This window comes from Dothidotthia symphoricarpi (genome assembly GCF_010015815.1).
Source record: "Dothidotthia symphoricarpi CBS 119687 unplaced genomic scaffold P153scaffold_16, whole genome shotgun sequence".
Taxonomy (NCBI): domain Eukaryota; kingdom Fungi; phylum Ascomycota; class Dothideomycetes; order Pleosporales; family Dothidotthiaceae; genus Dothidotthia; species Dothidotthia symphoricarpi.
In genome coordinates, this window is record NW_022985023.1 from 208,347 (window position 1) to 232,357 (window position 24,011).

General features: G+C 50.8%; 8 protein-coding genes across 8 annotated transcripts; 4 read left to right on the forward strand and 4 right to left on the reverse strand.

Annotated features, from left to right (window-relative positions):
• Positions 1-228: 228 nt before the first annotated feature.
• P153DRAFT_296747 (MFS general substrate transporter) lies at positions 229-1,832 on the forward strand (the record flags this gene model as incomplete). The annotated part of the gene is made up of 2 exons (XM_033664108.1): positions 229-708; positions 756-1,832. The coding sequence occupies 2 exons, from the start codon at positions 229-231 to the stop codon at positions 1,830-1,832; spliced, it is 1,557 nt and encodes a 518-aa protein (XP_033521140.1).
• P153DRAFT_368801 (uncharacterized protein) lies at positions 1,653-2,595 on the reverse strand. The gene is made up of 2 exons (XM_033668612.1): positions 2,042-2,595; positions 1,653-1,992 (listed from the first exon to the last, which is right to left on the reverse strand). Exons 1-2 carry the CDS (start codon positions 2,476-2,478, stop codon positions 1,884-1,886), a joined length of 546 nt encoding a protein of 181 aa, XP_033521141.1. The 5' UTR covers positions 2,479-2,595; the 3' UTR covers positions 1,653-1,883.
• Positions 2,596-3,949: 1,354 nt separating this feature from the next.
• P153DRAFT_359103 (acetyl-CoA synthetase-like protein) lies at positions 3,950-5,845 on the reverse strand (the record flags this gene model as incomplete). Its single annotated transcript, XM_033666845.1, has 5 exons — positions 3,950-4,686; positions 4,737-5,364; positions 5,422-5,440; positions 5,493-5,617; positions 5,675-5,845. The coding sequence occupies 5 exons, from the start codon at positions 5,843-5,845 to the stop codon at positions 3,950-3,952; spliced, it is 1,680 nt and encodes a 559-aa protein (XP_033521142.1).
• A 5,270-nt stretch (positions 5,846-11,115) lies between these two features.
• On the reverse strand, positions 11,116-13,131 carry P153DRAFT_296830 (DUF1760-domain-containing protein; the record flags this gene model as incomplete). The annotated part of the gene is made up of 1 exon (XM_033664115.1): positions 11,116-13,131. The coding sequence occupies one exon, from the start codon at positions 13,129-13,131 to the stop codon at positions 11,116-11,118; it is 2,016 nt and encodes a 671-aa protein (XP_033521143.1).
• Positions 13,132-13,407: 276 nt separating this feature from the next.
• P153DRAFT_297050 (Sm-like ribonucleoprotein) lies at positions 13,408-13,719 on the forward strand (the record flags this gene model as incomplete). Its single annotated transcript, XM_033664133.1, has 2 exons — positions 13,408-13,518; positions 13,579-13,719. 2 exons carry the CDS (start codon positions 13,408-13,410, stop codon positions 13,717-13,719), a joined length of 252 nt encoding a protein of 83 aa, XP_033521144.1.
• Positions 13,720-15,034: 1,315 nt separating this feature from the next.
• P153DRAFT_69139 (uncharacterized protein) lies at positions 15,035-17,288 on the reverse strand. The gene is made up of 3 exons (XM_033673350.1): positions 17,162-17,288; positions 15,405-17,018; positions 15,035-15,355 (listed from the first exon to the last, which is right to left on the reverse strand). The coding sequence occupies exons 1-3, from the start codon at positions 17,171-17,173 to the stop codon at positions 15,119-15,121; spliced, it is 1,863 nt and encodes a 620-aa protein (XP_033521145.1). The 5' UTR covers positions 17,174-17,288; the 3' UTR covers positions 15,035-15,118.
• A 1,495-nt stretch (positions 17,289-18,783) lies between these two features.
• Positions 18,784-19,353, forward strand: P153DRAFT_368804 (uncharacterized protein). Its single transcript, XM_033668613.1, has one exon. It carries the CDS (start codon positions 18,801-18,803, stop codon positions 19,029-19,031), a length of 231 nt encoding a protein of 76 aa, XP_033521146.1. The 5' UTR covers positions 18,784-18,800; the 3' UTR covers positions 19,032-19,353.
• Positions 19,354-20,745: 1,392 nt separating this feature from the next.
• Positions 20,746-22,846, forward strand: P153DRAFT_296411 (uncharacterized protein; the record flags this gene model as incomplete). The annotated part of the gene is made up of 2 exons (XM_033664087.1): positions 20,746-21,627; positions 21,686-22,846. The coding sequence occupies 2 exons, from the start codon at positions 20,746-20,748 to the stop codon at positions 22,844-22,846; spliced, it is 2,043 nt and encodes a 680-aa protein (XP_033521147.1).
• Between the last annotated feature and the right edge of the window lie 1,165 nt (positions 22,847-24,011).

Genomic DNA, 24,011 nt, shown 5'->3' on the forward strand with positions numbered 1-24,011 from the left:
ACGTCGTCACAGTCACGACTGTTACCAAGTTTGCTACTGATGGAGAGGTTTATAAGCGAAATGCTCCCCCTACGGGCTTTCGGTCGTCAGTAGGTCGTCACGAAGTCCGGCGGACATATAACGAGAAACATAACACCGTAAAGATGTAGCACACCTATTGTAACGAGTATTTCGACATCTTCGTATATATATCTTGTTTTACCCTAGAGAGCAAGCCATCAAATCACCATGGTCGAATCAAAGGTCGATGTCGAAGAAGGCTCATCACCTCAACCCCGGAATACGTACAGCCCATCCGACATCGAACGCCTGGGACGTGAGCGGCCAGAGGGTTTTAAGTCAATATGGACGGAATTGGGTTTCTGCTTCGCCCTCCTAGGTTCCATGTTCGTCACGGAATACTTCATCTCAGGCTTCAACGTCCTTCTCCCATCATTGGCCAACAGCCTCAATATTCCACCCCAGGCTGAGACATGGCCCGCAAGCGTGTTCTCTCTGGTGACTGGAGCCTTTCTCCTACCGTTCGGGCGTCTTGCGGATATGTTTGGAGGCTACATAGTCTTTAATGTTGGCTTGGCATGGTTCTTGGTCTGGTCGATTATTGCCGGATTCTCGCGAAACTACGTTATGCTCATCGTTTGTCGAGCACTCCAAGGCTTTGGGCCTGCAGCTTTCCTGCCGTCTGGTATCATGCTGCTGGGTAGCATCGTGAGTACTCCAACTTAAACACACGACGTCTACTTACATGTCGGCAGTATCGTCCAGGTCCTCGCAAAAACCTAGTATTCAGTCTCTATGGCGCATTTGCACCCGTAGGCTTCTTTACAGGGATTTTTTTTGCAGGTATCTCCGCCCAGTTCATCGTATGGAAGTGGTTCTTTTACATCGGGTCTATGATCCTCGCTATTGTGGTCGTCGCTTCCTTTCTATGTGTTCCAAACCGAAAACAAGATCAGACAGCTGGTCATATCAAGATGGACTGGTGGGGCACCGCGACCGTCATTCCAGGCCTCGTACTTATTGTCTATGCCATCACAGACGGTAGCCACGCACCGAACGGCTGGGCGACGCCATACATCCCAGTCACGTTTGCCATTGGGTGGCTGTTCCTCGGAGCGTTCGTTTACATCGAAGGCTGGGTTGCTGAACAACCGTTACTTCCCGGCGACATGTTCAAAGTCCCTGGAATGAAACCTCTAGCTCTAGCGCTGTTCTTCCAGTACGGGACGTTCGGCATTTTCATCTTCTACGCGAGCTTTTACATCGAAAACGTCGTCGGTGCGAGCCCATTGCTCACTGCCGCCTGGTTCGTACCTATGTGTGTTGGTGGCTTGATCCTTGTCACCGCGGGCGGGCTGGTCCTGCATCTTATCCCGGGCCGTATACTGCTTCTGCTTAGCGGTATCGCGTTCGTCATGTCCACGCTTCTCTTTGCAATTCTCCCTGTTCATTTCAGCTACTGGGCGTACATCTTCCCAGCCATGATTTGTGCCACGCTTGGCATCGATATTACGTACAACGTTAGCAATATTTTCATCACGACTACTATGCCCAAGGCAAGGCAAGGTCTCGCGGGCGCGTTCATGAACAGCCTGCTTTTCCTGGGCATTGCGGTATTTTTGGGTTTTGCGGATCTGGCGGTCAGCGAAACGGAGGGTCGGGGACAGAGGGAAAGTTACAAGGTTGCCTTCTGGATGGCGACGGCGCTCGCCGGAGCGGGGTTGATCGCCATGTTTCTAGGTGTCAAGATCGGGAAAGCGAAGAGCGATTTGACAATCGAAGAAAAGGAGGAGCTAGAGGTGGAGTTGAACAGGAGGGTAACAAACTCATAACGGATTTTCCTTTCAATGATCGATTCTATCTATCACGCTTCATCATCCCTTTCATCCGAGAACCTTGAACGTCCTCAACCCCGTCCCATTGAGGAAATCCAACTTTCCCACCTCCATTCCCTTCATCCTGAGGATATTGTACGCAGTCGTCAAATGAAACCTGTTTCCGTTAGCATCCTTGTCAGCGCACTTGCCGCACAGCAACTTACCAGAAGTTCGGATGTGCGTACTCCATTACATACTCTGACCCCCCATATGCCACCTCGAGCTTGACCTTTCTCAATTTCAATTCAACCTCCTCATCCTCCCTACCTTCGAGTGTCACCGCTTCTATGCTCTCAAGATAACTAATCACCTTTTCAATCCGCTCGAGCAGCCCTGAGAACCCTGTCTCCTCCTCTCGCAACTCTAACTTCTTATATCCCGGGTTGAGATGCGTGGGGATAATTGCCGCGTGATGAGTAAAGAGGCAGACCTGGGTCGTGAAGTCCAGCATATTCGGGTGCAAGCGTGCCGATAGATAGACCGTGGGGTCGATACCGGCGGTCTGGGTATGGTCGTGAGCTTTTGAAATGAAAGCTCGGGCGTTTTTGAGGCCGAAGAGCACAGGTTGCAGTGCAACGTCGTGGAAGGTTAAGGGAGGCATTGTGGTGGTTTAGTCGTAAGGTCTAGGAATTGGGGACAGTTATTGGGGACTTCTTAGCTGCGGTTCCCCGATATAAGGAGACCTTGGTTGGCTTACCAATAGTGTTTTTGCTGACAGCTTACCAACAGTGTCTTTGCTGACAGCTTACCAACCGTGTTTTTGACACCCCTCTGTTTGCTGACACCCTCCTTGGTCGTACGATTGCACACCTCCACTTATCTAGACATTGGCAAGAAGAACCTACGCACAACAACATAGCAACAAAGAAAAGACTTCAACTAGAAGTTTGATCACGATGTTGCAGTATGTACAAGGTGCAGATTTAGACAAGTCGTAATCACTCGGGGTTGCATGTGCAAAACCTAAAACCTGGTAATTGACATGTAGGGTAAACGACGGGCATCGACTGGAAATAAAAGCGAAGGAAGGTATTTGCAGGACTGTCTGTCAGCGAACGCATATGTATTGTGGAGATTGAAGTGGAGGCAGAGGTTGTACCCGCATCCGCCTAACAGTGTCAATTGGTCGGCACACCGTAAATATGCAAGTGAGAGAAGGCATGGCCTGGACGCAGACAAATCTAATATCCTCATTGATCTTGTCCGCAAGCCTCTCCGTGACTGCATAAAGAGGAGTCACGATCTAGCGTTAAACTAAAAGCCGGGAATAACGTGATGGCGGGATGAAACTAATACGATGTCAAATCCACAGAACAACTCATTCTGTGGAAAAACTAAACATGATCAAAACTTCAATAGCCTCTTCTAGGTCTACTGCTTTCTTCTTAGTTCAGACAGATGTAGCGGTGTGGTAGTGTTGTTTGGTTACATACCGATTATGCTGACACTGTTCAGCGTCCCACGAGTCAGATGGTAGAGCTTCGGATCGAGATGACCCGGCATTAGTGTGTAAGCAAGTGCTTCCTGCAGAATCGTCTAGTTTTTTGGTGGAACATTTCAAATGACGATTCTGATTTAGTGGCGTTTGAGAGTACCAGGGACGACCAAACTGTCGGGATATCGATTCCCAGTTTTAATCACCCTTCGGGTAGGTGCCATTGTAGTATAGACTCAAAGATGGCTGTGAAGTTGAGATTAGATGTGGAAGAAGATTTTTCCAAGTCCAAGTGGAGGCGGCGGCCTGAAGGGTGGATGCCCACATGGACATATACGTTGCTTGCATCAAGCAAGGCTGTGATGCATCGACCAATCGAACAGTTGTGTGTTGAGGAGACAGCGAAGAAATGCGAAATTGCAGTGAAGCGGTGCTAATCTGAGGCGCTTAGCTATTGAAAGATTTTCTTTGATCACAATGTCATCAACACATCTTCTAAATTGACAGGCGCTCGATCTCAATAACTTTGGAGGCTATGAAGTAATACCGTTGTAGAAGAAATACGATTAGGCAAAAATTTGATGTACTCATGGGTACATCGACTCGAGCGTTGGGTATATTTCGTACATATGACGACTCAGCGTTCTGTTTGGAACAGTCCGCGGAGGCCGGCACGTGCGATCGAGTCATAGAGATCGTCAATCTCCTGCGAGTAGAGATGAATGGTTGTTTTTCTCTGTACCGTGTCCTTGAGACTGATGAAGAATGGCTTTTCCTTTTTTGCAAAAATGATGTATCGTTGTTCGATTTGTCCATAGTCATCGCAGATATTGTTCGCTCTGACTACTTGAGGCCAGATTGATTCGAGTATTGCCTTCTGTCTCATCTCGTCATCCGTGTAGTACTCCGGCTTGAGCTGGATAATAGCTGCTGGCTTCTCTCTGCTCGTTCCCACCACCATACAGCGCTGTACATAGGGATGTAACGTAATTGTGCGCTCGTGAAGCATAGGGTTGAAGTTCCACCCATTTCTCAGAACTATGACATCGTCTTTGCGGCCCTCATATTTCCAGTGATGGGCTTTGGTGGGGTGTCGAGAGTAAAGATCCTGCATCGAATACTCTTGTAACTTTGGGAACACTTTGAAGATACCCTGGTATCCAATAAAGTGCGGGTTTTTGACGTAGACCAACTCAAACAGGTCGGCGACTGGACGCATCTCAATGCCATTACATGTAGGATTTATACAAACATATGGCCAGTCTTCTCGATCTGTAACATGCTGCACTATGGTGATGGTTTCCGCACTACCCATGACGGTATACAAATGTGTGTGTTGGTAGATGGTTTCACCCACATGGGACGGAATAGAACCTGACAGAACTTAGTATTCACATATTTGGCATATAGGGCTGACTGAGTACCCCCTACGTAAGCTAGCATTCTCAGCCGATTTAGCTTCACCAAGATATCTGGTCTTCTTGCAATATCCTCGAGCACGGATGGCAAACAGCATGCTGAGTCGATGTTTGCATAATCCAACATGTCGTTGAACGTGTCTACTGTAGTCTGTTGCTCTGGTGGTCCTAATACGATGGTTTTGCCACTGAAGCAAGTCATCATTATACTGGCTGCAAGTCCTGCGCCATTGAATATAGACCAAGCGCAATAGTTTCGTTTGATGATGTTTATATCCGCTGCCCACAGCGTCGGACGGTCCTCGAGGGGCGCGACTAGGTTATAGTTATCTGTTGTACTGATCGACCAGTTTGTCCAGACAGTTGGCTTGGGGATACCGGTGGACCCTGAGGTATGAACGATCAAACATGGATCATTCTTTGCATCTTCAAACGATTTGTTGTATGGGTATGGTATACGAGGCGTAGCAGTAAGGAGGAACTCTAATTCGGGTACGCAAATTGTCTTCATCGGACATTTTTCTAGAATGCCTGAGATGGGAAAACCAGCCGTATGCAAGAGAATTTTGCAATCAGTCTGCCTGATAAGCTCAGAATGGCCAATTATGCTGTTTCTTGGAGAGCTGAATAATACCTAAGAACCTTGTAAGATAAACGTAAAGGTTGATTTGGGTAATTTGGCAGTTCTCACTTTATGGCCAGTCTTTATTCTTGGTTAAGAAGTTTAGCAACGAAACCTAATAAGCGAGGGACGAGACATACAGTGCTAAGGGTACGATAAAATTCCGCAGATCTGGGTAGCCTAGGTACATCACTGTTGCAAACACTGAGCTCCTGCCGATTTCTTTCTCAATCAAGTGAGCCATCCTGTCAATCGCATTGGCGTACTACTATGGTGAGCATTCTGTTGAATTGTAAAACGAAATATGAGAAAAGTTTCTTACGGTTCGCCAATTAACGTCGCGGAAGCCATGTCGTAAGTCCTCAGAGTATGGAATTGAATAACAGACTTTATCAGGGTAAAGATCCGCATTTTCATCGATAACCGCACAAACAAGTCGTCTGCCGTAAGGTGTATCACTTGAAGCGTTCAATACGGTGCTCCAAAAGGCCATCGAAAAAAGCGATCAGGGTAGACAAAATCTCTCAAGTTATCGCCCCGGAAGGATCGAAGCGTGGCTTTTGAAGAATGATACAATGTGAAGATGCTTCCCGGCTCCTTCTCCGTGTCATTTCAGCCGTCAATCATGAAGTCTCCACTAGCTTGTTGCTATATGCATAGGCTGGGATCCGACAACCGTCGTTGCTGATCTCCAAGCTTGGTGCCCAGTGAATGACTCGTGTTCTTTAGGCGCTAGATCATACCGGCCTGTGCGCTGAGGCTCAGTACCCGGAACTAAGTCCCTACAGATATGAGTCTAACCCATTCTGCAAGAAATTATTGCGATGCTATCAGCCAGGCATCACATCGCGTGGGGTTCACCTAGCAAAAAGGTGGGACCACAGAGGAAGCATCAAGTCCGATACCAGCGACTTAAAGGTTCTTCCACCTTTTTGTTTTAGCTGTGGTCAGTAGTCGATGTTGTACAGGGAGATGATCGGATCACGGGTTAGCCGATCGGATAATGATTCTCGAGCTCGCTGACTGGGATATCTACCTCGACCTGCCTCTCAAGCTATGAACTAATCAGAAGACCAAACAAATTACTTTGTAACAAATCAGTGACGTGTAAATTATCATTCGTCGGATCAAAAAAAGGTATCCAGTCGCAGCGTCTTGGCCCGTAACTCCATCCGATCCAGGGTCAGCATCAAGTCATTAATAAGCAAGTTCAGCTAGATGTGCAGAACGTGCCTGGTATCTACTTTCAGATCTGTGGTGCTGATCATCCCTGCCGACCAATCATATTCAACACAAGACTCTCGTGTCAGCAGACTTATTGTACGTTAACTTGAATTGTCATGGAGCAGCACGGAGGCTATCACGTGGGTCTGTGTACGGTACGCGCGTCTGAAGCCTTAGATTCCGCTATCCGGTATCCAAAACTTACGTGCCAATGCTATTTGCACATTGCCATCCACAAGGTCGCCAAAACGGTTCGCGGATACCTAGTGTAATTTTGTTTAGCGGACGATCGATCTAGATCACCGACGTCGTCGTGAGCGACGTCGTTTGAGGCGGAAGCGTCATCACTAACGCGCAACCTGTTACCTGGTAGAAGTACAGCCCTAGGATCTGATGGAACCTTATTAAGTACACATCAGAGCATCTGCTACGATGCGGTACCTGCAGGACCATCGTAGACGTTGGTTCAGATACCGATACACTTGAGCACATCTGTTTGGTAAACAACCGACGCCACAACACACCTGCGATTAGTATCGGCTCCCTTCTGAAAAGCTTCCTAATGGCTGGATTTTAGTCCCGACCAATCTTCTAATGGCTATAGCCCTGCCAAGGGCAATTGCAATCGCGTTAACTCACCGATAGTTTAGACGCCCATTCCAACACGTGTAGGCTAGTTGCACTTTCTCGAGCATGAACCTTGCTCCGCAACGCCCAAGTCGCGGAGGTGCACCTCCGACCCTGCTGCAAGCATCCGAAGTAAGAATCAAGGTTGACGTAGTTATGGTTGAAGGGGCGGCACGGGCGCGCACATAGTAGTCGCCCATTATTGGAGCCCTCTCCGAAGCATACTGATTGATCCTCGCTGCACCTGATCAGTCTGCATCATCAGTATGACAGAATAGGAAAAGAAGCCACGTAGCCCTTGGTAATAGTCTAGCCATCCCACCATGTTACGAGTAGGTATCACATACAAAATCTCCATTGCTCCTATCACATACCGGGGAGACTTACCAGATCCTTAGGTTGTTGTGGTAGATCATGATCTGATATCTATCTGACGCCCAAGGCCCGCAATGGCGGATTAGCGGAGATTGCCGCGCACAATCCGCTGGCTCCACTACCGGTAGCTCGTTGATTGTGTCCTCTGCGTGGATCACTACTTGGTTCCAATCTCATGACCGGACTGGTTGCTAGCAGAGGTTTCAACGGCATGGAAATCAAGTTCCACGCGACTCAGGTTGTTCAGATTACACGCAATGTTTTATCCGGATGAATTAGGGGCTGCTATCCTTTCCAGCCTTTTATAACTATTGTGCAAAACAATTGTCTTTCCAGTATCTGGTATCCGAATTTGTTATTTGTTAGCACACAAGCATGGTGAAGACGAAGACACTCGGGTTTACTCTCAAGATGCGCTACGTCGCCACATCGTACCTTCATGTCGTACGCCCGTTCCTTACAGATGAGTGACTTTTCTCCTTTGATCTTGAAGTCTCTGTGTGTTTTTCTATTCGAGCCACATGCCTCTAGATCGGATGTCTTTGAGGTCGCAGATCAAAAACATCTTCATTGCAGAGATCCACGACAACAAGCCGCCTTACAGATAACCCAGGCTCTTCGTTCCTTCGCACGGGATCTGTTTGTGTTAAGTGCTACCGAAGGTTTCTGCAGATGCACATATCGAATTTCAATAACTCGAACAACGCCAGTGGTAGTGGAACTACTGTAGTTGAGAACAAGAACAAGGTTGCGAAGATCCATAAGGAAGCATACCCTCTCGTTTTCGAGGAAGATGATGCGGACAAGACAGTAAGAAAAAGGATCAGGAAGACTGGGGGACTTCATGTTTAGAGGAGTCCAGGCGAGCCAATCTCACTTACTCACGACAAGTGTTGTCTTGGTCACCTAGACTTCAATCTCTCGACGTTCCTTGTCTTTCACACCGCCAAATGAGTTCTTTATACGCTCAGCATACGCTTGGCAAAGTGGGCGAGATGATCCTCTCGAATTGTAGCTCGAACCAGAAACATGTTCTACGTTCAGAGAGGATACAAGCTCGTTATTGGAGTAGAGTTTGATGACAATGCCATATGCGGACACATTCTGGGAAGTCACAGTGGGGGGCCTGTCGTCTGACGCGAGGCATGCCACTGAATTGCCTTTCTTCTATATCCGTGGTAAGTATAAGCTATTTGCCACCGGTTACGCGAGGGTAAACGTACCCAATGGTAACACTCTTAGAGAACAGGGGCTTGAAGTGGCATATGATTTGTACTTACCACGGTAGGAACACTTGGGCTTTTCAATCGATATCAAACTTGTTATGTTCAACTCCATATCAACATGTCGACCAAGCTTAGCCCAGCTGACATGGGTACCAAGTCATAGGGGCACGAAGCCGCTAACAAAGATTGTCAGTCTGATGCTTGGCCTGAGAAGCAACGTGGCTTTGACAATTTAGTTTACCGATACTCTTGGGAAGCAATTTCCAGTCGTGGTGTCTGGCTGTAATAGCTTGTAGACCCTAGAATAGAGAGGTTTTGCGTCGCGACGTGTCGCATCCCAACCTCCTTAACGAACAACTCCACACACGTCATCGTATCGCAAAACACGCGATAGTCGCGTATCTCCGATCGGCGACGGCTCCGAAGATATAGCTCAATAACTGATTGGTTACGACGTGCGACCGAGAATTTTACGCTGTTAGATGTTAGGCTCATGGCAGAGTGGTTATACGGGATATCTGTCAATAACCAGTCAAAACCATGTCACTTTCCTTGGTTCTGGATCTCATGGCATGGATAGCCAAGTAGCTTGGTATAACAGAACGCGGTCTTCCTGCGTTCTTTGACGTCTAGGCTTCTAATGCATATGTTCAGCTGATCGATGGGTTCTAGTACAATACATGGCCTGATGCGCAGATTGATCGTACGATTACACTTTAGATATGGAGGGATGTTTGATCTGAAGTGCGGATCTTGCCGGCATGGCAAGCCTCCTCTCACTAACAAACTTTAGCCGTAATTCGCGAAAGAACGATCAAAAAATCATGTTTTAAGACAGACGTTCTATATAGACATGCTTTGCTAGGGATCGAGGTTCAAAAGCCCCTTCTTACGGCTCATACAACACTTCTTGTGTATTTCCCAAGACAGCAAGAAAGATGGGAGACATTAGGGCAGGCTTTGGACAAGTAACAGCTGGATGAAATGAAACACATAACATCCTCTCGACAGTGTTGATGAAGATCCCCGTCCCCACTCCATCCACATAATCGATCTTTACTTTTGATAAGTTCAGAGCGAAAATGTCAAAGGTTTTCAGCTCGTTTGCTCATGTCCCCAAACATGAACGTGAGCGACTAAGACTTTCTCCAACTAAACCATATAGCAAACTTGCCTAGGCGTCTTTCGCACAGAGTTCTCTACATGCATCGTAGTTTTCAGAAAAAGGCCGAGTAGGAGATCTCACAGGACATTGATCACGCATTGCACAGTTTGTAGAAGAAACAGAGAGGTGCCGATATGTAGTTCAACTCAAAACGCGACAGCATGAGGCGTATATAACTCAGATTAGAGATATTGAAACTGGCGGTGTCGACAGGCCTTTGAAGATGGAGCCGGAGAGCTGTTTCTAGGCTTTGAACGGCGAGCGAGCGCACCACCCATCCATACTTTGCCGAAAGGTTTTGATACCAACTCCATCGGGCCTTTCCCTTTCCATGTTGAAAGACACATAGCAAACTTTTGAACAGAGGCTGATACAGTTGCAGCCGCAACAAGACCCATGTTATAATTGCTCAGCCTTTTTCGAACCACCCCATCCCATTCTTCCCAGTGTGTTTTGTGCCAGAACCACAAGACTGTGTTGTTTGAGGAAACAGACGCGGAAACCATGAACGGTATCGTAGATCATTTCGAAACGCACCCCGTTTATGCATACTCACGGTATTTCGAAAAGAAGCCTGAGGAGATTTGCGCATAGGCCAGGAACAAACATGTAGAGAAACTACATCCCATTTCGTCACGCAACTCCATAGAACAGACGAGATGAGCTTTGGAAAACTGAAATCCTGAGCATGTGTGTTTGGGTTGCTACGATGGCTGAAGACAAGGGCAGACGGCGATGTAGTGATGTTGTGATGTTTGAGAAACGAGACATGGGCAACACCGGTTGCAGTTTGGGGAAAGCGGTAAAACGTCTCATTGTTGGTTTCTGTGTAGAAGGGAAGCGCGAGCGAGGGCAGACATGCGTTTGTGAAAGAGAGCTTTTGAATAGAAGACGCTGAGTGAGGAGCCTTTTCAGCGACAGACATCGCCCATGCCTGATGGCTTTTTGAGAAGATAAAGAAGTAAAATATCTTGTGAGACAGGTTACGCAGGACCTGAATTTATACTCGTTCTTGACTTATCGTGCACTACGATCAAAATGGCGTGTCCAACTCAACACCATCATTCCACGCATGTCACAAAAGCCAGAGTACGTGATGTACTGCAACCACCCTCTTCTATATTCTACCTCCACACATACAGCACGCTACAACCCCTTCTTCGCGCCCTCCACCCACTCAACAACCTTCTCCAGCAACCCAACATCAGCCTTAGCCTGCTCCAGCGCCTCCTCATCATCAACACCCAGATCGCCCCCTCCCTCATCCAGCTCCGCTTGAAAGCGCGTCGCAGCCTCCTTAAGCGGCCCAATATACAGCTTGAGATCCAGATCCTTGACACCCAGCACACCATGCAGGGGCTTCGCCTGCAAGAGCAGGTAGTAGAAGTTCAGCGCCGCGACATAGAAGCCGAGTTCCTGGCGGAACTGCATCCATGCCTCTGGGAGCTCGACACTCGAGGAGTAATGACGCGTGAGGTCGGGCCATAGATAGGGTGCTACGGTGGACAGCGCAACGGGGGTCGCGAAGACGGAGGTTTCGGCGTCGGCGTCGCTGGGATTTGGTTGGCCTTGTAGGGTGTGTGCGTTGGCTTCGAGGGTCTCGCCTTTTAGCCATGAAACTGCGCTCGCTTTTAGGTTCTCATATGGGCAGTATTCGAGCGTGTCGCGGATGAATGTTAGTCGAACGAGGTCGAGTGGGTGCGACCTCAGGGCTGTAGTTGTGAGGTAGTGCGCATGGCCGCGGAGACTGGGCGAAGGTGTATTCGCCGAGATGAGCGATATGGTCTGGAGGTATTTCGCGAACGCTTCGTCGTCTTTGGGCTCACCGACGTTGTTTTTCTCGAGGGCGATGAGACCAAGCGCAAGAATGGTGTCGAGGAGTGCTTCGGGTTCTAGACCGACAGTTTGCGGGCCGAGGGCACCGACGAAGTTGTTTAGTATTGTCGCGTGTTCGGGGAAAAGAGCGATGGATGACGATTCGTCTTCTTTAGCTGCTGCATAAAGCTCTTGCTTGACGTTCCAGGCCGAGAAGATGATTAGGGCACCTGTTCGCGATAGAGGAATATCCTCAGCTGAAGCGGGTGGCTCGTCTTCCGATCCGGGCAGGCCTCGCTTCTCAACTTCAACATTCATAACTGTCTGCATGAGTTCCTCCTTCTTCAGACCCAGGTCTTGTGTTAACGCAACGACTTGACCAAGGATCGAAGTTCTGGACATCAGGTCCTCGTCTTGTGCGAAGCGGTCCGCGTACTTTTGGTAGTTGGGCTTGTTCGGTATCCTCGATGGCTCGTACTTCTCCATCAGCCTGCTGGACCAGGAAAGACCTGGGACGTCATCGTCGGAGGTCAACGACAATACATAGTCCTCGAGAATGTGTGTGATGAATGACAGAAGTAGTCGGTTGACAAGGCTCGTCTCGTCGGTCGTTGGCGCTTCGCGCTGTGCCTCTGGATCTGGTTCGGAGAGGCCAGTACCGGTTCGGAGTATGTTCGCACTGCTACGTCTCGAGGGCAGATGAGGTCTCTTAGTACCCGAAACTGTCTTGACGAGCTTGATAGCGGATAGTGTGAGGTCTTCTATGTGGGTGTTTGCTCTGTTGTACGCGAAGAGCACAGCTTGCAGACTAGTCGACAAGAATCGGCTTGGGTATTTTGTCTTGACTCTTCCGTGTAGCGTAGCCAGTAGTTCCAGTAGAACCTCAAACTTCAAAACTGGCAGCGGTGGTGGTGTTGTCCCAGAAAGCCCAGGTGTTGAACTCGACTCTCCGACTTCCACCTCTTGTATTTGATGTTGCTGCCCATCTCCTTCTTCCCTATCCTTACTTTCGTCCTCCTCGTCAGTCTCTTGATGTTGCTCCTCAAACTCGAGCAGCCTCAGTGCTTCTGTAACTTTCAAGATGCATTCTCTGGGATTGCCTTTTGAGGCGATAGCCTTCAGACAGTCTTCTGAAGCCGGAAGGAACGGAAGCAGCAGGTGAATCAAATCCCAGCCAATGTCAGCTGTCAATTCACGGTCCTGGAGAACCTCGTGCAAAATTGGTAAGTTCTCCTCGGAGAGATTGTACTCGATGATGGTCAAGTACGTGATCGGGTCGGTCGCAGGTGGGAGTGCGGCCAACAGAGGGTTCTCTTCCTTCTGGGCCTGGTCTTGTGTCTCCGCCATAGTCGTAGTTGCTCAATGCGGTCTGTATCTCTTGGTGAAGTTGAACGTAAAGCCAGCTTTTAGCCCGCGCGATATTAGTCTTGCGAATGTATCTGTCTCAATGCAGAACAAGCTGTCGCGGGACCTCTCTGGTGCGATGCCACGGCGAGCCTGCACTAGCCCCTCCACAATCTAGTCCACGCGCTAGTCCCCCCGCTCTTGCCAAGACGATCGTAGCTGCCAAAGTTCATCACTGTGAAGCTCTGCCTATTACCACTCCCTGCAACCCTGCCCACCATGGACGAGAAAGAAGAGACCAACGAGCCCCTCGACCTGGTGCGCCTGTGCATCGACGAGATCGTCATCGTGAAATTGCGTGGCGACCGCGAATTGAAGGGGAGACTACACGTATGTTTACTCCACCCAAAACTGCGCCTGAGAATAAGACCAAAGCTGACGTAAGTACAGGCATACGACTCGCATTGCAATCTCGTGCTTGGTGACGTCGAAGAAACGATATACATCGCGGAGGAGGAGGAGGACGATCAGGAGCCGCGTGTGCGAACGGTCAAGAAGCAGAGTGAGATGCTGTTTGTGCGAGGTATGTGACGGGGGGAACGTCTTTGTCGATTTACAACGTGTACCGTGTAATGGCGCGAGTCCGTGTTGCATGGAGAAGCGCGACGCATCATATAGGGCAGAGAACATTTAGCTGACTCCTTCACAGGTGACTCGGTAGTCCTGATCGCGCCGCAAGAAGGAGCCACGCAATGAGCTTCTCCGCCACACAATTCCTGCAAAAGTAGTTCGCACGAAATCAAAGAAGACGAGCGCTTACGAACGGCACAATGGCCAACAAATACGGTCATGGTCACGATTGAGATACCCGAGCGGCGAGAGGGCGCACTGGACGTGGTCGAGAACAAAAGTAGCGTAGAGTGGGACGGTGCGACAACACATCAGGCGAAGAAAAGCTGATGCAATATTCAGAGCCTGGCACGAAGAGACGTTGATGAGGGTGGATTTGGAGGATATAGACACCGCGTCTTCAATGCAAAATAAAGCCGCTGCACTTCCACTCTGCCTGAGCATGATGATGTCGTCCATTGATTACAAGCGCATGCCACAGGCTAAATGATATTCTAGACTGCCAACCATCGCGAGAGGAACGTCAGAGAAGAGCCATCACGCAGGCAAGAGACAGGTTGATCAAAAGGATACAAGCATTAAGCGCTTTTCTTTGAACTACCAGTACGAACGTCGGGTATGAACACCATGAGCGCCATTGCAAAGTAAAGAGAAACCCCCGGCCATGACCGCAGCCATAGGCGTGCTTGATATGTGTCTATGGCGTCCCACCAAACGGTCCAATCCAAAAACCACCCAATAAAAGATGCCCAAAGCCAAAAAGGAAAAGAAGAGTATAAAAACCGAGCTTCTGCGCATCGCCAACGTTGCTTGGAGGATTAAGCTAATGTGGTGAAAAGTGTACTGTTCGTGACTTCGTGTCGTCGTGCCGAGCGACCAAAACTATGATGATCTGTCACGCTCCCCATGCTCGAAAAGAAGAAAATTGTAAGGAAAATTAGGCTGTTGTGAATTTGCGTTCCTTCTGTGAGTGACGACCTGCTACCATGGGTAGCGGAGATCGTGTCGAAGGGAGATGAGGCGCTAGCCCGGGAAACCGTAGACGCCATGTTCGAATGAAGAGTGAGCTGCTGCCTGCTGTGAATGTTGCGGAAGAGGTGCCTGCTGATCCAAGAAGCCGCCATAGCGCTTGGAGCTGTCGGAAAACAATAAACAAGAATGGAGAAGATTCCGATGGTGGCCATGATGACCATGACTGTGGTGGTGCTGAGTTGTAGCGAAGGTGCTGACTTGAACTACTGGGTGCTTGACTGTGTGGTGTGAATGGGCGATCTGACTAGAGTACGCTGTCGTCACATAGCCCCTGTGAACCTCGTCAGACAACTACCAAGTCAGAACCACGCGAAGAGAAGTAGGTAATTCACTTTCGCCTCCAGGTCTGACCAGCAAGACTGTCTCGAGACACGAAAGGAAGTGAGAAGCCCTTGGAGAGTTCTGTCTCGACAAAGACGGATGCACGCTTATAGCGCTTGTCGGTGTACTTCTCGTAGACGGCAGCGTGGTGCTTCTGTGGGTTGTCGCAGCACTCCAAGATCACAGATATAAGCTGTCGAATCTGGCTGAGAGTATATCCAGAGTAATGTACATGAGATTGTGACTATTCGTTGTTAGTTGGTACAAACGATAAGAATGATGCCGCAACATACCCAGTCACCCTTCTTCAGCATGAAGCGGGCCAAAGCATGGGCTCCAGCAGAGAGGAAGCTCGGGGCACAGCCAACGAAGCGCTCGTCCATGACAGTGATCTCGAGGAAGTACTTGGCTAGCGTTCTTGTCTCAAGATCGTAGTCATCTGCCTTGCTGATACGGCGCAAGAAGCTCATAGGCCCTGGCCAGCCAAGTTCAAACTGAAGCATGCTAAGCATGAATCGCTCAGCTTTGAGGACTTCGTCGGCGGTGTAAGCACCATCGACCATGTAGACGATCTCTTGCACGGAAGGGCAGTTGATCTCTTCGTACTTGGCAGCGACGAAGAGAGCAGTGGCACCGACAAGCTGTAATTTGCCGAGGGAGACGACCTTGCAGGAGAGGAATCGGTCGACGTAGTTGACAGCGAGGAAGAGCGTCTCTGGAAGCAGTGTGAATCGGTTGTGGACCTGAACGAGCCAGTCCATGAGAACTGATCGCATTGACCATTGAATTTCGGCTTGGTGGTCCATGTATGTGGCATTGGGCTTCATGCGCTCCTCAAGTGCATGCATATATTCAAAGATCTCATCACCGTACTCTGCAACCATGGAGGTATCCCACTGCTCATCCTCAACATCTTCAGGCGACTGGTTCGCCTCGACGTACAGTTTTGCAGCCTCGAGCTCGCGCTGTGTCTTTGCTGTGATCCTTGGGGCAAGGACGATTGTGACGCCACCCGTCGTGTTGTCGCCGCGCGATCGAAGAGACCTGGCAGTAGTGTAGCCGTCGGCATCGTAGTACTCTTCCTCGTCATCTTCATCCCAGTACTCCTCTTGGTCGAGGGCGTTCAGTCCATGCGACTTAGCAATCTCCTCGTTGCGCTCCTGCTCAATTACTCGTGCTTGCTCCTCGAGAGCATCTAGGTACTCGTGCTTCTCCTCGGCCTCGACGCGAGTCGCGGTATGCTTGGTGTCGAGGTCGACTGTGGATATCTTCTCTTCTTTTGAAGCAGGGTATGGCTGGGCATGAATGTCATTTGAGGGCACGGTCGATGTCTGTGCTGATGCACGTTCCAAGCTCTGAAATGAGGTCGCCCGGGATGGCAGCGGTTGACGCGTCGGGACGGGCGCGAGAGATGTCTCGAGGATAGGGTCGGAGTGAGATTCCTTAAATACGGCTGTGGACTTCTTCGTCGTGATCTTGCGGAGGTTGGTAGTTTGATTACCCATGTCGAGCGCGATTTGCTTGGATACTCCGGACGCGTCTGATTCTGTAGTATTGGACACGTTGACTTTGGTGGTGATGGTGGACAGAGGACGTTGGGCGGGTCTAAGTAGCGCACCAGGCTGTCCAGTTTCTTTGGCTGACACTACGGCAGGGTCCTTGAGGACGTTGAGGCCCTTCTTCTTGCCGGCACCCTGCGCGTCATCCTTCGCGATAGGTTGCCTTGTGGTATTGCTGACATCTGCGAACACGGTGCGCTTAGTCGCCGCCGCCTTGATGCCTCCGAGCTGCATCAGTGTTGAGAGCGCTGGTGTGGATTTGTTGGTGTGAAGAGTCTTTCCTGCAGGAAGCTGTGCAGGTGGCGCGTTCTCGTCGCGTACACGAAGACCTCGTGTAGGGCGCTGGGGCTATGGAAAAGATAGTCAGCAAGGATTGTTGTCTTGTTTACGTGAAGGTGATGAATTGCGATCGAGACCGGCAGAGCAATGCGATGGAGCTGCTATTGAGACGACAGGTGAAGGCACAGGCGGGCGCGGACAGATGACTTTACCTTTGCGTCCATGGTTACAGTCTATAGATTGACTGGAGTAAATCTCTGCTCGGTACGGACGCGTGATGATCAACGACCGTGGCGGAAGAGAATGGTGTCGAAAGGGGCAGCGCGGGTGTCGAAGTGCTACAAAACAGTTGTCGGTATAAACAAACTCTCCATCTAACTTGACGCGATGAGATACACGGGCTGAGATTGTCGGGCGGCACGAGGTGTTGTTGGGAAGTCGGACTGAATGCAAATTATATAGAGCCTGGGAGCTGTGAGCTACAGGTAAACAAACAGAGAAGGAGCTCTCTTCGCTTACGAAACTTGCAGGGATGGCAAGGATAGATGCCAAGACGGCTTGACACACCTAGCCTCCCTAGCAACTTGTGCCGTTTCTGGATGTGCACTTCGATAACGAACCATTTGGCCTTGTTCTGTCTCTCTGTCTGAAACCTTTATGGTAGCCCTTAGTCTTCCCCTTCACTGTGACACTTCCGCTTGCTCATGGCCCAAACGCGCACTTTTCGAGGACTGGTTGAAGCCAGAGCGGGCCCTGGCGCACGGTTGCGTGATTGTCGTTCTACCAGCATCTCGGCTGTGGTTCATTTCTCACCCTTGACGGTCTGGCGAATGTCATGGTCTGAACGGTTCTGTGAAGCACAACCTTATCAGTGCTGTACCCACGATACTATTGATCGCCAAAACACGCTGATCCTCTTGCAAACACCATACGAGGGTACGGGTACGTACTCACGCACGGGCAGCGTTCTGAGGTCGGCATGTTTAGCAGACACCTTTTTGGCAGACTGGCCGACATGCATATACATAGGGATGGAATATTGCCAGCATCCGCGTCTGAGGTGCTCTTCCACGTTTTTGTGCACTTTTCCCCGTCCACGAGAGGCGTGCATCGCCGCGCATACACTGTCTCCAGATGTGGCTTGCATGGCACTCGAACATGGCCTGGGTAACCGCGAATGAAGACAACGAGCCCATGCTAGAAGCAGACGTGTTGGGCGTATCATCTGGAAGACAGTCAGAGCACATGGGTTGTGCACGCACTGACTTCGTGTCGTCTTCGTAAGTCGCGCAGGTGGTCTGCTCGCTGCTGACTAACAGCGCGGATGATAGCCCGACTCACCGACAACGGTGACGTAAGCGCAGATCGCGTCGTCAACGAGAACGCCAAAACACTACTTCGAGATGCGCCACTCCACACAACGTATTTGAAGTCTCAACAAAGTGGCAGCATATTCTTTCCACTTGTATAAGAAGACTCCGGGACACGGAAACACATTTTCTGTACTGCGTGTCGAGTTGTGTCGTTTCGGTCCCAGACGCGCCGATGGAGCTGCCAAGACTCCAGCTTCACGCGCTAACGCACCAGAACACGTGCTGCTTTTTCCATTCCGAAACACCACATCAAAGAGTCACAATTGCCATAACAACCCTCAAAGAGCATTCGTCACACTCGTAGATGGCCTCCAAGACGGTCGCGATCAGTGCGCCGGTGCCCGGCTAGCAGGATTGCCCCAACTACAGTAGCCTACAGCCTACCATTTGACGCACTCCCACCGTGTTTCAAACAACCGCCCACAACTCTTCCCCTCCAGCGTCATCGTTCCAAGCCCACCATTAGTGGTGTCTGGAAATGGCGCAGTGGTTTGGAATAACTGGGTACCCCCGCTGCTTTGTTGTAGTCACATCGTTCGTCTCCCCGCGGGCGTTGGGCCGAGAGCTTCACCGACACGTTGTGTGGACCGACATCATCCGTGACGAGTTCACAACAAGCCCACTTTGCGAAAATCGGCTTGTCAAAACGTCCGCGACCGCTTTCCCGCACCGGAATGACTTGCGCAAAGCGCGGGAGAGCAACGATTGATCGATCGACCCCTCATCCGTTTTACGCAGGTCACCCATGCTACAAGTATACGTGCAGCGCTACGTGTGCTCGCTTTGCGCAACTTGTTCGCGCACATGCAGGGTCGAGAAGAGCAGTTGTACTAATTCTGAACAGACGGCGCGCACTACGGCGCATACATGTGGGTGTGGAAGTAGACATGTGTTCCGGATGTGGTGGATCGCAAAGTGCGACTTCGTGATCATCCGAGACAAGGTTTCCTGCAGGAGAGTTGACCTCGAACTTTGAAGCTAGTTGCGCCAGCTTCACACTCTGCCAAAAAGCAAAGAATATCTAGGCGACGTTATTTTCAGTCATAACAATAGACTCCCACGACGCGTGAACAAGTGTTTAGCATAGATTGTTGTATAATGACTTCCCGATTGACGCCGAGCACCACTTGCCAGCGAATCACCAGCGCTTCCCACAACCCGGGGGACGATGGGTTTCTGCGACTCGTAATTATATCTGTTCTGCGAGGCGACTCTGAATTCGAGCTCTTGAAGTGTGCCAGAACGTTCTGCCCTGCGTACTGGAGTGATCGTCTTGTCTGTGTTCCACATCCGGAATGCATGCATTTGGCCAACAAAGCGGCGTATCAGCTCGCTGGCTAGACTCAACGTACTGTGTGGCAACGAATATCGAGCACATTGCGCGTATCTGTCCATCCACGTCTTATTTAGCGAGCTGTCTTCCTATCTGGTGATATACGTTTGATAGTCACAACGTCGCTGGGCGCATAGCTGACACCCTGAGGCTCAGCACCAGATGGTGGATATGGCGTGCCAAAGACACAATTGACAGTAGAATATATCTGGAATATACTGCGCCATAGCTTGAGCAGTCTAATCAACGCGCATGTGCCTCATGTGGTGGTATCCATGTCGTTGACAACGCGGAGGCGCATTCCAATGCGCCCAGCTAGGGGGATGCGCTTTGATGTCTGGCATGATTTACCGCTATACCTACTGCTCAGAGTAACCTGACATGCAAGTGTGCCTACCATTTTGTAGCTTTGAATGCAGCAGGAGGTTGCGTTAAGCGGGTCCATGTCGCTGGCGTCGTCTTCGCTAATGATCAGACCTCCGACATCCCTCCTTCTCCTCTCCACCACGCACACAACGCACACCAACTGCCTTGTAAGTCTCCAGCCTGTTCATCAAGCATCTCGCGCCTCTGAACGCGCAACCCGACACTCTCATGGTCATAATCCTGCCCTGCGCACTCGGCCGCTGACCTGACGATGCAGCCAGCGGCGGTACACGGACTCAGATCGCAGCGCCCCATTAGAGCCCATCTGGCACGTTAGACACTACTTCTGGTATGTGTATCTCTCAGTATGCGTATGCGACCGGATCGGTATCCCCGGTTGTCTTTGATGACGGCTCTCGAGCGCCACGGTGCTGTCGCTGCTGGTTGTGGCAGCACAGCGGTGACCACCCCCCCAGGCCACCCGACCCCTTGGGATGCCCTCGGGTGACGATGGGAAGCATCAAGAACCTCACAAACCCCCATCAAGACACATCTGCTGACATTTCATCTCCCAGGCTTGATATTCTATTATCCTCCCTCCGACCGCCATTCCCTCCACCAGCCCTTTGCGACACCGGCAGGATCGGTGAACCGACCAGACCACACAAACTGAACCTCGTCGCGGAGGCTTAGCAACATACGGGCTGCACAAGGAAGACTGGATATGCAAGTTTCCACCCTGCCCTCAGCACCTCTATTCTCAGGCGCACGGCACTTCGCCCCGAGAGACGACGAGGTCACCAAGCTCCAGCAGCACAACCCCACAGCAGCTACTGCTAGATACGACATGCTTCCACAGGGAGCTGACACAAACATGATGGATGTCTACCCCAGCACCGAGACAGCCTCGGCGCACGAGTCCATGTCGCCATCAAAGGCCCCATGCAAACAAGTCAGCTTCGAGCTGCTTCTCCCTCAGTCCCCTCAGCACAGGGCTAGACTCCCAATGCGGGTGAACATCTTCCCCCACGATACGACAGACTCGATTATTACAACAGTCAAGAACTTCTATGGTCTGTACGAGCGCAGGGGCGTTATATTCGAAGATCGCCTGGGAAACATATTGATTGCAAGGTACGAGAACTTCGACCATGGCATGGTTGTGTACGTTCGCGTCTCGGCGGAAGACCTTGATGCAGATGAGTATTCGCCCGATCCTCACCAGGTGACGCTATCTCCTCGTCGCCCTCGTCTCCACCTTGAGGAGGCGTTTCAGATGCTGCCTCCCACCCTCGGCCACCAAGCCGGCACGAGGGCAGGTTCTCGCGGTGGGCGACATAGCCAGTCTCCACACCCTGGTCGAGGCAGGAGAAGCGCCTCGGTCAACACGAACGCTAGGCGTGGTCGACCTGCAGCAAAGAGTCGCGGTAACAGCTCTCACGGTAGCTTCGCCGACGCCAACGGCGATGGCTACAGTGACAGCGACGGCGAGGGATCTGTCAGCAGCTCGCGCCGCTCAAGGAAGGAGCCTCTCGCGAGTGCCGACATCAGTGTCGACAACATTGTCGAGGGAGGCCGCCGAAAGCGTGCCAAGTTTGACAGCTCGGTAAGTAATCGTCTTTGGGGAGCACTGTACAGCCGTCTAATGTCCTCGCCTTCTACAGGAGCTTCCTCTGTTCGTTCCTCCTCAAGTCCCTATGACGGCCTCCCTTTCGTCCGTCTCTCCTCAACGGCGTATCAGTGGCAACACTGCCGGTTCTCCCTACTCCCTTAGCAACCAACAGACCTTCTCGTACCAGCACCCACTTCCATCACCTCAAAGCTATGGCCAGGGTGATAGCTCATATCTACAAGGGTTCGTCACACCGTATTCTGCTTCAACTGGGCCAGTGCAAGGGTACAAGTCGCGCACACGAGGCTCGGGACAGTACGCCCACTACCGCTACTCTGGTAGTGGAGCCTTGCCAACCCCTGAGACCACTCTTGGGAGCATCAGTGTCATTTCTGATGAAGACGTGGCTCGTCAGCTTATGCGCTTAGGAGATGCGTCCAACTTTTCATCCCATGGACGCACCTCTACATCCACACTCGACGACGGATTGAGTGGTAATGCCGAGGCAGCCTCTTCCAGTGAAGAGAGTGATGATGGCAGCGAGGTCGAGAGTGAGCTCCCTCCCCTCCCATACAACATCGGACGATTGGCCGATGCCCCTCGCACCTATGATACTGGCGACAGCAGTGGCGAGGACTATGAGGACAACAGAGATGGCTCCTTCCAGAGTGACAGCGACGAGGTTATGCCAGATGGTCACAACGATCAGCGGGCTCAGTTGGGTGTGACGAAGGCTCGCTCCTCCGTCTCAACCAAGTCCAACAAGCCTAGCAAGCCTCGCACGCTCTCAAAGAGCAAAACCAAGGTCAATGGCGCCAGCAAGCCGCCCATGTCACCAACTTCGCTGCCGTCGCAATCACGCAAAGCTTCGAGCGCCTCTCTCAACTTCCAGCACCAGCTCGGTGTAGACGAAGAAGATCTATCCAGCAAGCCACGCTGCCAGAGATGCCGCAAGAGCAAGAAGGGCTGCGATCGTCAGCGGCCCTGCCAGCGCTGCAAGGACGCAGGCATCTGCGCAGATGGCTGCGTCAGCGAAGACGAGGGCAATGGCCGGAAGGGACGTTATGGACGTCACATGGGCGTCTCTGTGAAGAAGGTGTCGAGTGCCATGGCGCCGCCACCAATGCACGACTTCGCCATGGCTTTTGAGCAGTCTCACCCCAGCAGTCTCACTGCCAGCATCATGGATAAGAGCAAGAAGCGTAAGAGGTGACAATGGTAGAACTATCATCACATGGTATTGCTTGCGTTGTTTGCGCACCACTTTCGCTTGGGAGTTGGATGGACGCTTGTTTTTTATCCCTCCCATGTTATCTCATATGTCTTTTCTTGTCACAGGTTGGTATCATTTGTGCTTGCCACATCGTCGTTTGATCTTACTTGGCGTTTTTGGATACGGCTCCGTTCACGCTCTTTGCATCGCCGGAAAGTAAAGCACTTTTGCGGTCTTCTTTTTTTTCTTCTGATTTCATTTGTGTGCCGATTAGCTAGCGAGAGAAGGAACACTATGTATAAGAGAGTGGAGGTTCGAGACGAGTATAGTAGAATGGGAACTGCAAAGGAATCGCGATTGGGACTGGGGAGTGCAATGGATCTTTTTTAAGTGTTGAGGGGTTGGAGTTCTCATCTCATCTTTACATAGGGAGGGGCGTGGTGGGGTGGAGAAGGAGTAGCGACGCGTAGTTTACGATATCGACGGCCTTGATCGTTATTTTGTGTTGTTTTGCTGCTTTGTGTGTGTGACAGATGGCAGACTTGACATGACGTGCTTGACATGACAATTCACAGTAACAATTGGCAGTGACATGGTGAGATCGATCACAACACCAAGAGGGGCAGATTGCACCATGACCATACGAGCAGTTTGAGGTCGCTTTTGAAGGCAAGTCTTGACATGAATAGTATTATTCCGAGTCTCTCCAAATCCGAACTCCATCCGTTTATTCGGCAACACCAAGCACCAGAGGAATCCGTGCATTCGCCCCTTCATTGACAATTACCTCACTACGCCGCCGTGTGTGTGACTCGAGATCCGGGAATACGATGAAGTGGATCCAGAGGATTACAAGTTTTGCGTCGTGCCTGATCATTCCACAACCATCACTCCGTCCTACCTACACACCTGCACGCAATTATTACAACACCGATCAAAACCCAAGTACGGTAATGCGCGAACCGTTCACGAAATCCCAATGCGTACCGACGATGTCGGCTACGCATTGCTATTTCTGTACGCAGCCCAGACCACCCCCGCTACGACCACCGGCGCGGAAACTATAAAGTGGGGCTATATATATTCGTCCCTCGGCTTGGCTTGGCTGGGCTGGGGCTAGGGCGAGGTAACGGACGGGAGGGGAGGGGGAGGGCAGCCTAATCAC